Below are 14,557 nucleotides of genomic sequence, written 5' to 3'. Positions count from 1 at the left end.
GCACAAAAGCGCCGCTCACTGATGGATGCGCTGGCCGCCGGCCTTCGTGTCATATCGCCGCCGCGCCGCGGCAATTCATTTAACCCGGTATCATCCCCGGCCGCCCGCCAGAGTCCCCTCTCCGCCCTCCGCCAGCCCTCGCCCCACGGCCCCCCCACCAACTTTGAGCCGGCTGAAAAAAACCTGAAGCCCCCCTCCCCCCCCCTTCACCCCCCTGCACCCCCCACCCTCGGTTGAGACACCGGTGCCAGTATTGTGTGTCGCGCGGGGCACAAAGGCGGCCCATCCTCTCAGACTACGCTCGTCAGATTGTCATCTCTCGTGCCGATAACAGCCGGGTGCGCCTTTCAGTACGAGAAGTGGGGAGCGTCGCGGAGAGCGCGTCGGCACGATCGCGTTACTTCGTATGCAAGTCTGATTGTCATAGAGCGCGGGCGGCTGACATTGACGGTGCCCACGGCTGGAATGACAGCGCGCGTAACGCAATATCTCGTGTAATGAGGCCTCCGTTCGAGGGCCGATTTTTTTTCTTTCTCTTTCTGTCTCGCGATCTCTTCAGCTGCTGCGGTGCCCCCCCCCCCCACCACGTCCCCTTCTCCCCCCCACCGCCTCTCTCGCGCGCGCGGTTCCCGCACCTTCAATCGGCGTTTCGTTATAAGTGGCGTAATTGAATTGTAAAATATGGCCATTATGAAGCGGTCGTTCTTCATCGTTTTTTTCTTTCATCCGGACGTCAATACGAGGTCATTCGTCTTGACCCCCCCCCCGGGTTTGAAGACGCGGCTCGGAGAATTCACGCTGGCGTTCTTGACAATAACCGCATGTAAGATGCCATCAGGCTCATCGATCTCACGCGGCGCGACGAGCATGGGGCGCCCTCCTGTTTAACGGCTCTCGCGCTCCCGTGGCGCCCGATGTCCGTCGCGGTGTTTACGTGGAGACGCTCCGCCCCGTGGCCGTGCACGTGTCAACCCGCTCGGGTGAACGTCCCATTTCTCGTCTGTGTTTTTCACTGCGGTGGCGGTGCCCGTGCCAACTCGGTTATTTCTGCTTTGGAGACAAGCTTGAGGAAATCGTTGCACCGAGCGGCTTGTGCCACAGGCTTTGAATTGTACCTCAGTAAATATCACAAAGCAACCTAGGTCGACCTAGGTTGCTTTGTTATCTAAGAACAGTAATCGAATACGATTGGAGACGATAAGATCGTTCCGTCGCAACGTACGAGCATCGTGCGGTGCCCGAGACCCCCCCCCATGCCGTCATCCCTTCCGCTGCCTCCTGCACCCCGGGCTCCGTGCTCCTCGTCACAGAATTCGCTGCAGTTGGCCACGTATAGAAACTATGACCACTGAAGTTACTTCACGACTCAGGTGGTACCAACCGGTGAAATACCCAGTCTGGGACCCGTGCACCATGACCGTGAGCTGAGGTGTTTACGAACGGATCGCAGCTTCGTGCGAAATTGACTGCGAGCGAGAGCCGCATACGGCTCTCCGCACGCGGCTGTGAATCTGAACTTGAGCTTCTTTCCGAAAGCACATAGTCGCCGGGCCTTCTAAAGAGCGCCCCAGACCCTGCACACGACGATCAGGCCGCACACGCTCACGTGCCACTAGCACCTCCGCAGTACGCGGTACCGTTCTCCTGAACACGGTGCCATCGTGTGTGGGGGTATGCGGTGGCGTAGTGGTTAGCGCACCGCACTGTGAAATCCGAGTCCTGAGTTGTATTCCTGGCGACGGCTAACATCAGTGGTGAGTGATAGCTGGACCGGTCATGGCCCCCCTTCACGAAGCCGCGTTCACCAACGTGGTGAAATATGGTTAAACAACCCCCGTGACTGAGGTGGCCCGGGCAGGCCTCTCACCTAGCACTGGATTGACTCGAGGATGAAACTGATGATTATTATTAACACTGCCGCTGTAATTCCAAAGGAGAGCAATACTCGTGCAGAGATTACCTTCCATCTGTGTCTGCCTCGAGCTCGCGACTCTAGCCCAGGTCTCGATTTGGCCGTCTGGCACGGCACGCAACGCCAACACGAGTAACAATGATTTATTTATTTGATTGCCCAGAGAAACCTGATGGAGTGTCAAGATCGAGTATCGGGACGCGTGACACCTTCACCGCTGTCTCAAACTCGACAGTGACGAGGCTGACGTGCGTCTTACAAACGGGGCAATTGCCACGGCGGGCAGAGGAGAAGCAAAACTTTCCTCGAGAGGAGCGAATGTTCATTTGACGATACTGAGCCCTGCCACGGTAATGTGGGATTTGACACTTTACCGTGGAGTTGAGCACGGTAACCAATCGGCACTAGAAGTGTCTCGCTCTCCCTGCGAGCTGCCAGGAGTGACCGAGGCCACAGCCTGCCTCGCCGCAGCCTCAACAGCGGGGCCCTCGAAACACCGGGAGCCGCGTTCCGGGGACGGTGCGGTGTCAGATTTAGGACTTTGTGCGGTCACTGGTAACCGGGCCGAGCCTGTCAAAACCCCCTTCCCCCTGAGAACCCGGTGTTACTTTGCGCCGTTACCTGGATGCGAACCCAGTTGACCCCCTGGTGCTGGCTCGGCCCTCTGATGGCGCGCTCCGCATCGCAACGATGCCGCGCTGGCAAACGCGCTCACCGGATGCGATTACGCGGTGCCTGTTGCAGTGGCGCGTTATGAAACGCACGTGCCGTAACGTCGCCGTTGATCAAGAGCTGCGGCACTCTAAATGTTGCCCCCTGCAAGGTGGTGGTGGGGGGGGGGGGCGCCTGACCCAGCGGGACCCCTGCGGCTGAACCCAACACCGGGGCCGCACGCCCCCATCTCTCCCATTCATCTGCTTCTTTAAAAATGCAAAGCAAAAACAAAATAAATCTTTGAGCGCACAATGGGAACCTGTTGCTTGAAGAGTCACGCGCCTCTGCCAAGTGAACTCACTGCGCTGCGAGGCCAGGATTAATTTTGTTTGAATTGCGTGTCAGACAGATTGCACGTTATGATGGTTCAGCGAATGGAGTGTGTGGAATTGGAGCAATGTGCTTTTGAGGGTTTTTTTCCCTCCAATATACATTTTGGCACCGTTAATATTTTACTTGCACCTCGGGGGGCCTTGCTGTAGACGAGGTTTTACCGTTACGTTGGACGTAGCCCAGCTCCGAGAGATAAAGCGGTCGGAGCGTATCAGCCGACTGACACGCGCCGCACTGGACGAGGTGTAGCGCACGAGAGCGGGGGCCTGTGGATGTATGGATGTTGAACGCCTTTCGCATCGCGCGTAGCCAACCGTGATGAATTTCGATTTAAAGCTTTCGTGACTGCAGGGATTCATCTTCTTGGTTCTTTCGGTAAAGTCACGTAGAAGGGAAGTAATAAAATAATAAAAATAAAACATAATAAAACAATTGTTTTATTATGTTTTATTTTTATTACGTGACTTTACCGAAAGAACCAAGAAGACCAACCGTGATAATCGGAGGTGCGGTGAAGTCAGCCTCGGTGTCGTCACCTTCCCCACGCGCTGCGCCGCTGCAGACGCCGCCGACCCAAGGAGCGGCACGCCGTTTACTGCTCTTGGTTGTTGACGTTTCGGACGGAGCTGTGACCCGAACACACATTGACCCCGATGTTGTTAATGTGGCTATCACTCATTCCCCATCCTTCAAATCCGTTCATCATCTTTCATAGCCGTCAGTTTCGCTTTCACCTAATTCACGCATCGCAGATTTGCCCCATCGCTTCCTCTCATCTGTTTTATTCACCTCATATCTATCCTTACATTCATATGTGCCGTTCGTAATTCTCCGTAAAGCACCTAGGTTGAGGCGCTATATAAATTACGTGAAGATAAGATGATAATAATAATTTCAACTCGTAGCGAGCCACCGCACCTCAGTATTCGCTCGCTGTCAAAGAGAGAGAAGAACTCGGGGGGCCAGAGACAAGCCGGAAGGCAGCCATGTGTTCAGCTCAAGGTCTGCGTTCCTCTATATACGAAGGTGTTATCGACAGATGAATTAATGTTGACTTGTGTGAGTAAAACGGACGCAATCGGAGAAAATCTACACATGCAAGTGGGAAACGCGCTATCCCTCACAGACAGAACATGTGGAATCCACGTTTTTTCTGTTCTGCCTTGGAGCGAGCCAGGGTAACGGCAGCTCTCCGCCAGGGTCGAGTCACGTTGTAGCAGGGTCTTTAACGTTCCGCTTTGAGCGGAGAGCACGCTTCGGCATTGTGCGCAGAGCATCGTCCTTGTGGGCCGTGGCTCGAATTTAACAGCGAGGTGAGGGGGGGGGTACTCTGAGTGGGAGCAAGTCTGCAAGTGGGGGGGGGGGGGGCATGAGACTCTTGAGCAGCTGCACGAACATGAAGTCATTTGAAGCCCCGGCAGAAGTCCCCATGTCTCGACCACCTTCCGTGAACACCGCCTGTTCCACTCGCGGCTTGCCGAGAAAGGCGTCGAGACGCGTAAGCCCGTGGCTAGACGGCGGCGACAGGCCCTGTTGGCGCGGGTGCCCTTGCATCCTTCTCCCCCCGCCGCCCCGAACCTCGTCACGCCCCCTCCCTGCGCCACCTGTGAGCTACCGCGCGCCCCGTCTCGGGACCGCGATGATGACGCCTCCTCCTTCTGCTCTCGCGCCGTCGCCGTCGCAACCATAGCCAGAAGCCTGCTTCGTGCGTCCGGCACCACTGTGAAACTAAACTATTCTCATTTGACCAGGCAAGGCCCACTGAGCTCTGCAGCTCTTTTTCACAAGCGACCTGGCCCCAAATGATGGCTCAACGAAGTGGCTTATCACGTGGCAATGTATAGCAGCCAAATATTCCAAATGCGCGTCGATTCTAAATGTGGAGGGAAAATACTGGAGGACCGGGAGAAAAATCCACGTGACCATGGAGGGAGAGAGACATGCAAACTCTACATAGACAGCAGGCGTCAGGGTCGGGATTGAACCCACGACCTCCTGCATACCAGGCGAGGTAGTTAACATCTCCTCGCCATCGCGGCACCCAAGAGCCCCAGCTCGATTCTCCTGAATCATTTTCCCCGTGCCTGTGCACGTGCAGTGCTGTTGTCAGCCCACTGCTGGATGGTAGCTCCCCGCTCCGTGCTGGGGGTAATTTGACCATACTTCACCACGCCGGGGTCAGTGTGAGTTGGTGAAGGTGGAGGAGAGCCTAGACGTGGTTCAACAATAGACTACGGGACGCTTCAACGATGTATTTTACTGCACTGCCGTCTGCTGGCCACAGCGTAGCCGCGTAGCAGCCCCCCGTGACAGCCTGGCGTGCATCTTTGGTAAGTTCTTCAATCATTTGAACTTCCGGGTCATAGTGAAGTTGAAATCCCCATCAGGCTGTTAACTCGTCTCTTCACTCAGGCTGAATAAGATTATTACCACGGTGTGAGAAGTCCACAGTGGTTATTGGATTGCGAGTCGGGTTTGCCACCTGTCCCGGGTCTGACCAGAACAATGCAGGAATTGGCATCTGTGTTCGGGTGGCAGAGATTGATTTGTGCCGAGATCTGGTACCAGGGGTGCCAGCATTGATTGCTGTGTTGGATTTCATGACATAGTCCTGCACAGTGTTGTTGATGGTAGACCTGCGCTGACAAAGAGATGCCGCGCTAAAACTCGAGCTGCAGAAGACTCTCGGTGCTTGAATCGTGACTCGGCCGTGAGACGCGGCGTGGACCGTGGCTCGCACGACCCCCTGGGGGCTGTGCCCGCATCGCAGCCGCTCGGGAACAAACCTCGCACCCAGGGCCCTTGTGGGGACACCACGGAATAGCCGCGGGGCGAGCCCAGGGCCACTCGCGGACCCGTGCACTCGCCCGCGGTGCCTAGAGCCGCGACGGTTCCTACGCAATGGGTCGTGCCACAGTGTGGAGTGCGGAAGGTAGCAGGATGTTGACTACCTCGCCTGGTATGAAGGAGGTCGTGGGTTCGATGCCAACCCTGACGCCTGCCGCTGTATATTTGAGTTTGCGTGTTCCCCCCGTGGTCGCGTGGATTTTTCTCCGGGTCCTCCGGTTTTTCCCTCCACATTTAGAAACGTGCGTTTAGAGCATCTGGCTGCTATAAATCTGCACATGTTAAGCCGTTTCATTGGGCTATCATTTGTGGCCGGGTCGCTTCTGAAAAAGAGCTACGTAGCTCAGTGGGCCTTACCTGGTAAAATAAAAAATAGTTTCATTTTTAAATAGTTTAACAACCGTTGTACGTACGTATGTGCGTGTATGTTGAACTTCTTTCGCATCGTACGTATCCAACCGTGCTAATCAGAGGTGCGGAGAAAAAACTGTTGGTATTGCCGCGGTGTTGGTAGCAATACTATAATGTGCTGATTCCATCTGAGCAACATTGAACCTGAGGCACAGTTCTCACGTTACTTTTAATTATTTTCTTTATTTGAACATGTACACGTGTGCTTGTTTTATTTATCCTGTTTGGAACTTTCTGCTTTCATTGTGTGGTTAAACCCATTTCTCCTTTGACTAAGAGGCTCCTGAAGCGGTGATATCGTGGTGATTTAATAAATTCGTGGTTGTCATCCGGCCGGCCATCCTGTTTTTATTTGTGTATTAACTGTTGAATGCTTCACAGTGGACGTTAGGCATCTCCTGACGTCTTTCGAAAAGAGTAGGCCATTGTGCGGCGGGCCTCACGGTCCACATCTTCCAATTAAAAAAAACACGACAGTGAAGATAACTGAATTGAGATGACACACAGCAACACGGACCCCCCTACTGTCAAACTACCCCAGACTACGTCTGGGAAACTCGGCAGCGCCTTCCTTGGTGATTGCCTCGCACTGTCAGGGCGAGCGCGCAAATCCCGAGCACCGCTGCACAATCGAATCAATGAGTTTATCTCGGTGCAAAACTTTGAGCGCAGTGGGATGATAGAGTGGCTGACTCGTGCCTCCGTGATGCTGGCAGGGTCTTGCTTCATCCGCACGGATCAGCTGGACGGGGAGACGGACTGGAAGCTGAAGCTGGGCGTGACGTGCACGCAGCGCCTCCCAGCAGTGGCGGTAGGCCCGTCCTGCGAGTTTTCACCCCCCCCAACCACCCCCAACCCCCATCTATCCACTCCCCCGCACGTCCTGCCGATCGCCAGCACATGCTCACGCTCCGTGCCGCCCTTCCCACCGGACACGCTCGGGGCTGAGCCGACCCCGTCCTCCCGTCCTAACAAACGCAATTTCGTTCGCTTGGCCGTGGCCCGCCGCTGGTCGAGTTGAACTTCCCTTTCCCCGTGTCGTCTCCTCCGCTGGGATGGGCTCGCGCTCCCCATGCGGGTTCGTGGCCGTTGAATGCTGCCCGAGCTCCCGTGGGCATTCCTTCAGCTGTTATGCCTCTTAATGTGAAGCAACGGAGAGAACCTGCAGTGAGAATTGGCGCTCCCTTGGCACAGAATAGTCCACTGGTGGGCTTAGAACTATTATTATTACTACTTTTATAAGTTTTCGAGTTTATATCGATTCTTATGGACACGTGTAGCCCTGGTGCTCCAAAGTTAAATTCATGAACACTGCTGCATAAATGATTAAGTTTGCATTGAAATACACTTTTTTCTTTAAGATATGGAAAACATATACCGCTTACCATATTCCTTCAGCATCTGACGTGAGTAGAGGATTGTGCAGAGGCATTTGTGTCAGAGGGACGCGGTAAATCCGTGTTGCGCAGCGCCGCTGCTGCTGATGCCGTCGTTTGCCGCTGCCGCTGCTGCTATCCAGGACTTGGTGACGATCAGCGCGCACGTGTACGCCGAGAAGCCTCAGCTGGACATCCACAGCTTCACGGGGACCTTCACGCGGGTGAGTCCCGCGACGCCAAGATCGTAGTCGTTATCGTAAAAAAAAAACTAACGATTGGTTGTTGACGGAGCGCCGCCCTCCGTTACACCGAGGCGGTCTAGGAGCGCAAAAACATTTGCGACGGCGCTCCGAGCAGCAGCTGTCCCTTGTGTGACACGGTGTGACTCGGCACCCCGGCCTGCTCGTGGGCGTTAGTCTCCCAGTGGCGAGCGATGATTGCTGCTGCGTGTGTAATCCCCGTTGAGTAATTTTCGAGTACGTTTCTTTTTTTTCAATTTGGACTGTGACGCCGGCATACAGAATCAGAATGAGGAATCCGATGAGCTATAAAGCACTTTTTCACAAATGTCCAGTAGGGGCACTGGGGCAGAACGTTACAACAACAAATGACACAAAATAAACGGCCTACTCATGCAGATTGCATCACGGGATGTTTAACGTCCGCTGCGAAGCGGACGGCTTGGAGTAGTTGGCGGTTATTACACCGCAGTATTTGCCCCGGGTGGCCCACCGGATTCGAACCGCGAACCTCTGCAACGAGCGACGACGAACACACCGCCTCTTCGGCAACGTCACCCCCCCCCCCCCCCCCGAACACAAGTCACCGGTTGGGGCGTGACGCTGATTCTTAGATTTATAATGAAACGATTATACCCTTGGTGCATTGATTGCTGAATGCATGTTACAGTCACCGTCTACAATCCGTACGTGTGTATTAAGTCTTTGTACCTCCACGGCGTTTTTGCAGGTTCACACCGCCATCCGTGTTGCTATGCGCTCCTCGTGCACCAAAATTAAAACGCGATAATTTGTCCTCGAGTCGAATCTTGTCGCTCGATCGTTACCGTCCATCAAACCGCAGAGGAGTAAACCACCGCATTTCTCGTGCTTGTTCTAGGGGGGTCAATTCCAGCGCCGGGGAGACAAATCCGGCTGGGTGGGGGGAATGGGGATGGGGAGTGGGGGCGAGAGAGGGTGGCGGGGGCGGTGTCATACCGGCCGCACCGATACCTCGCGACATGGCCGGCCTCTGAATGAGCACGGGATTTTGCCCCCCGCGCGGCCTCCGCTGTGTGTGCGCGAGTGCAGGAGGACGTGAACCCCACTATATCCGAGAGCCTGAGCATCGAGAACACGCTGTGGGCCAGCACCGTCGTGGCGTCGGGTGCGTGGATGCGGCGCTCTGCTCGCGCCTGTTTAGTGACCGTCCGCGTACCCATGCCGGGCTCCTTGGGTTTGCCGACGTCTCCCTGGGAGTCCGGATCACCGAAATGCACGAAGCGAGGCGTTTTACTTTGTTTCGTATCACTCTACAAACGGCAGAGCCACAGGCCACGCTGTGGTTTGGCCTGGAAAGTGACACGATTTTCACCTGATGTCCTTCAAGGGTCAATCTGTTTGTTCTATATGGACCACACGCCAACTCTTTAACACTATAATCGTGCTCACCTGATAATGCACAAGCACAAATAACAAACAGTTTAAAAACTTCGCCAATAACAATAATGCTTAAAAGTAAAATATATTATAGACGAGGTTTCGGGCATCGGCCCTTCTCCACAGCACATAGATCTACTTGCCGTGCATTGCATAATGATGACAACGACGACGAGAGTGAGAGTGCGAGAGAGTAAAGAGGCATCGCCGCGTGTGTGCCCCGGGCTGCAGGGACGGTGGTGGGCGTCGTCATCTACACCGGCAAGGAGACACGCAGCGTCATGAACACCTCGCACCCCAAGAACAAGGTGAGGGCCCACGGGACCGCTCGCCCCTCCCCGCTCACCACTCCCCGCTCGCCACTCTCAGCTCACCACTCTCCGCTCACCCCTCTCAGCTCACCACTCTCCGCTCGCTCCTCTCCGCTCACCCCTCTCCGCTCACCCCCCTCCGCTCACCCCTCGATGCTCACCCCTCTCCGCTCACCCCTCCCCGCTCACCCCTCCCCGCTCACCCCTCTCTGCTCACCACTCTCCACCGCCTCCCCTTGCCCCTCCCCCGCAGGTGGGGCTGCTCGACCTGGAGCTGAACCGTCTCACCAAGGTGCTGTTCCTCGCCGTGCTCGTGCTCTCCGTGGTCATGGTGGCGCTCAAGGGCTTCGACGGGCCCTGGTACCGCTACCTCGCTCGCTTCGTGCTGCTCTTCTCCTACATCATCCCCATCAGGTGTCCACCCAACGCATACCCGTGTTGACTACGCTCACGCCTAACCCACCCCTGTATTATTTACACTCACACCTGCCCCATCCTTGTGTCACACACTGAACCCCGACTGCTATGCATGTGTGTTTCTGTACATGCCTGTGTGTGTCTGTGTGTGTGTTTGTGTGGTTCTACATGCCTGTGTCCTCCTGTGTACTCCCATGTGTACCCCTGTGTGCATCTCTACTGGACCCTGCCTGTGCGTGTCTGTGTGCCTGCGCATGTGCGGAGCAGTAGCGTAGCAGACAGCGCACTGCACTAGAAACCCGGCCACCCGAGTTCGATTCCCGCTTACTGCCGGCATCGGTGACAAACATCTGAACTGATCCTGGGCCTCCCCTAGGTAGACTCATCCTCAAGTGAGCACCCGGTGCGGTGTGTAAACATCAGCATTGGAGAGACAAAGGTGGTCGGGCGTGGTGTTGACCATTCACCACCTCGTGTGCCGTGCCAGCCTTAATAGGTGCTCCCTACCGGCACTGTACCCCAACAGTGTTTTGGCAGTCTGTGGGGGGTCTTTGTCTGTCTCTGTGTATGTTGCAATTCGTTCGCACCGTACTTAGCCAACGGTGTTAATCGGAGGGGCGTTTGTGTGCGTGCAGCCTGCGTGTGAACCTGGACATGGGCAAGGCCGCCTACGGCTGGATGATCATGCGCGACGACAACATCCCCGGCACCGTGGTGCGAACCAGCACCATTCCCGAGGAGCTGGGCCGCATCGTCTACCTGCTCACCGACAAGACCGGTCAGCGCCCCTCCCCTCTCCTCCTCCCTCCCCCCCTCCCCCCCCCTTCCTTCTCGGGGATTTTTTGTTGTTGTAGCCGGAAGCCTTATTTCTTGCAATTCTTTTCTAGGTTCCCTGCTGCTCGTTCCATCCATCGTAGCCATTCCTATTAAGGCGATTATGGCTAACGAACGACTTGGCTTGCGGAGGGCATGAGCCCTCTCGGTGTGCGCTCGCACTTTGTAGCCACGGCGGTGTTGGTCTGGATGTAATTACGTTGGACCTGGTCAACTTAGATGGCCGTGAGCTCTAGTTTGGGCCTAACCCATGGCTGTCGTCCCCTCTCTAATCACGTGCCCGTGAACACATTAGCCTGGGTGGCGAGATGTTAACTCCCTCGCCTGGTATACAGGAGGTCGTGGGTTCGATCCCGACCCTGACCGACCTCTGTATAGTTGGAGTTGGCATGTTCTCCCCGTGATCGTGTGGATTTTTCTCTGGGTCCTCCGGTTTTTCCCTTTTTCTTTCCACATTTAGAAACATGCGTTTAGACTATTTTGCTGTTATAATTTCCACGTGATAAGCCACTTCATTGAGCTATAATTTGTGGCCAGGTCACTTAAAAAGAAAGCGCCACGTCACTCAGTGGACATTACCTGGTAAAATAAAAATTAGTTTGTGTAGCCTCATCTTGGCCCATCCATAATCAGATCCCTCCTCTCTCTTCTGTCCCCTTTCCTACCCCAGTGTCTGACCCCGGCTGCCCTCTCTCTCTCGTGCCCCCACTCCCCACCGCACACCTTCACTGAGCAGGGATCTCGGTGCAGCCGTGGGGTGGGGGGGAGCAGGTCGGGACCGGAGCCGATAAACACGCCGGGTGAAGCAGCGGTTCTATTGGGCCCTGTTTAATTAGAAGCCGTGACACCCAAGCCATGTTTGGTCATTTGGTGCTGATCTCATTGTTGTGGTGACCCTGCAACAAATATCGCAGGCCCTGCGATCGGCTCAGTAAAACCGCACCACCACCGAGACCCTGTAGAACTCCGTGTTCTGGGAGCACCGCTCCGACTCGCTTGTGCTGTCACCGGCGCCATCTTCAACATCCTTTATGAGAATTTCGCAGCAACTTCAGTGGTAGCGGCGGTGCGGCCACGGGGGAGCACTGGCGCCATGGAAACGAGACTTTTAGGACGTCCATTACAGTCCTAATGATTACAATCCCATTGATTACAATCCCATTGATTACAATCCCGTGCTTCCTCCCCAGGGACCCTGACGCAGAACGAGATGGTGTTCAAGCGCCTGCACCTGGGCACCGTCTCGTACGGCACCGACTCGATGGACGAGATCCAGAGCCACCTCTTCAGCTCCTACACCCAGGTGAGGGAGTCGCACCGTGCTCAGAGCCGGTGCCCCGCGGGGGGCTGTCGGCACGCAGCTCAGGGGGGGCTGTCGGCATGCAGCTCAGGGGGTAATGTCGGCACGCAGCTCAGGGGGGGCTGTCGGCATGCAGCTCAGGGGGTAATGTCGGCACGCAGCTCAGGGGGGGTTGTCGGCACGCAGCTCAGGGGGGGTTGTCGGCACGCAGCTCAGGGGGGGCTGTCGGCACGCAGCTCAGGGGGGGCTGTCGGCACGCAGCTCAGGGGGGCTGTCGGCACGCAGCTCAGGGTGCCGGCGGCGCAGCGGCGCGACGCTCGTAGCTGGGCTCGTGGCTCCGCAGCAAGAACGTCCCCCTCGGGGTTCCATTTCCCGACTCGGGCGCCTTTCTGTAAAAAATGTTTTTTGGTTGGGTTAGAGCACGTGAATATAAATGTGTCGTGAAACAAATGTATTTCTTCAACTATTTGTTATTTTGCAGGTAAGGCCCACTGAGCTATGTAGCTACCACTAATGATAGCCCAATGAAGAGGCTTACCACGTAGAAATCTATAGCAGCCAAAGACTCTAAACACTTGTTGATTCTAAATGTGGAGGGAAAAACCAAAAGACCCGGAGAAAAATCGACGCAACCACGGGAAGAACATGTTGAGGTAGTTAACATCTCGCCACCACGGCTCGAAAGCCGCCACCACCCGACAGGCGATTGGCAAGGTGTGTCACTTGGACAAAACGTGCCAATTCGTTACTCGTTGAGCACACCAGTGTGTTGGAGAGTAAACCCACAACATTTACGCCTTACTGTGTCGAGTTCGCACGTTCCCTCTCCCACTGTTCTGCAGGGGTTTCCTCCGGGTTCCTCTGTTTCCTCCCATAGCTAAAATAAAAACACGCTGCTGGCCAAACATCCCATTGCTGAAATTTGACTTGTAAATTACTCAATTGGGATTACACACAGCAGCAGCAGCAGCAACATTGCCCCCTACTGCAAATGCTTAGCATGATGCCACGGAAATTCATCTTGAGACCCAGTATGGCTTGCCTGGGTGAACAGGCGTAATAATAAAAATAATAAATAACAAACCTGCACTGTGGTGACCTCCTGCTTGTGACAGGTGTAGAGGCAGTGTATTGTTACGGTAAACATTACCCACAATGTCTTGCTGTTCTTATTACATTATCGTTATTTTATTTAAAATATCGTCAACCATGATTGATACACCAATTAAACAATATCTGTCACAGACATCGTTTAATTGGTCGACGTTTAACTTTTCCATAGCTGAGCCAGCCTGGAAGTTGAGCTCTACAGTGGACCGTGTTGTAGTGCCCCCTTCTATCCACCGCGTAGCCCCCCAGTCCCGGCACAGCCGGTTCTGTGCGCTGTGCTTGTCCGTTGGAACTCTGTGCTCCTCCAGTGAGGGACAGGCATATTGTGGGCGCTCTCTTCACTTACCATGGGTACACGCTCAGTGTGGGCCATCCAAATGGCATCTTTTTTTACGAGAGAAACAAAAGAAAGGTTAAGAAGCCACAGAGGACTGCGTTGCAGATGGCGCCCGCCATGTGCGGCGCTAGCAAAGGGTTCAACGAAACGTGCCGAGAGGGAGGTTGCCGAGCAGTTTGAATGATCTCACGGCGCCGGATCACCGTGAGAAACGGTGTCGACCTCTCGGTTCGGAGACCAGGGGCCGCGCGGCAGGCGTCCCCTCGACCGCCCTCGCTCACTCGCCCCTGGCGAGCGTCCATCACCCGGCAAACGATTCCGATTTGGAGCTTGCTCGTCGTTGCGGCTCCAAGCGTTGTTCGATAACCTCCGCTAGGAGCAAACTTCACTCGTCCACCAGCAGCTGATGAGTATTTGCGGGGGGCCGAATGGTCCGGGGCTTGGGGAGGTGCGGTTGGGGGGGCGGTAAGGCACCTCTGTCTATTAGACAAGCGCTTGGTAATAGCCACAGCGCTCACTCTATTTCTATCGACGTGCGCGCAGTGCTTTCATCCCCGGGTTTCTTTTTATTTTTTTTCCACCAATGCCGGCCGGCCGACCCCCGATCGCGGCACCGCCACTTACCCGGGGGGGCCCGCAGAGGCACCCGGTGAGAGCCCCTTAACCCGTTCCGCCTCCCTAACGCGCCCCAAATTGGCGGGCGTTTGCCGCGCGCCTCCGACGCCGCTTAGTCACCGGCGGTGTCGCCGCAAGAGCCGCCGGCCCGGCACATCGATCGCCGCAGGTCCGCACGGCGGCGCCCGCGCTCGATCATCCGCGAGCGTCCGGCAGGCACACGTGCGTATCGACGTATTCCTCACGCCTGTCTCCCGGCCTGAGGATTTTATTACCGCTGCGCGCTGGGTGTGACAGCTTTCCAAAGTTGATCGTTAGTCGCATTGATCGCGAGCGCAGCGGTAATGTGTAAAATAGTGGCTTTTTATTTTCTTGAGAG

General features: G+C 55.5%; 2 protein-coding genes across 5 annotated transcripts in view; both read left to right on the top strand.

The window, feature by feature from the left end:
• PDCD5 (programmed cell death 5) overlaps window positions 1-14,557 on the top strand; it is a 483,454-nt gene that overhangs the window by 366,181 nt on the left and 102,716 nt on the right. The window lies entirely within an intron of this gene.
• Window positions 1-14,557, top strand: part of ATP9B (ATPase phospholipid transporting 9B (putative)) — a 112,661-nt gene that overhangs the window by 45,305 nt on the left and 52,799 nt on the right. For all 4 annotated transcript variants that reach the window (XM_061572142.1, XM_061572141.1, XM_061572140.1 and 1 more), the window contains 7 exons: window positions 6,934-7,028; window positions 7,737-7,817; window positions 8,907-8,982; window positions 9,486-9,562; window positions 9,819-9,979; window positions 10,618-10,760; window positions 12,007-12,119. In XM_061572142.1, coding sequence (XP_061428126.1) covers window positions 6,934-7,028; window positions 7,737-7,817; window positions 8,907-8,982; window positions 9,486-9,562; window positions 9,819-9,979; window positions 10,618-10,760; window positions 12,007-12,119 — 746 coding nt within the window. The remainder of the gene's footprint in view (window positions 1-6,933; window positions 7,029-7,736; window positions 7,818-8,906; window positions 8,983-9,485; window positions 9,563-9,818; window positions 9,980-10,617; window positions 10,761-12,006; window positions 12,120-14,557) is intronic.

The sequence above is a fragment of the Lethenteron reissneri genome, chromosome 49 (assembly GCF_015708825.2).
Source record: "Lethenteron reissneri isolate LAM-NWPU_2019-01 chromosome 49, ASM1570882v1, whole genome shotgun sequence".
NCBI lineage: Eukaryota > Metazoa > Chordata > Hyperoartia > Petromyzontiformes > Petromyzontidae > Lethenteron > Lethenteron reissneri.
This window is presented reverse-complemented; position numbering and strand designations above follow the sequence as displayed.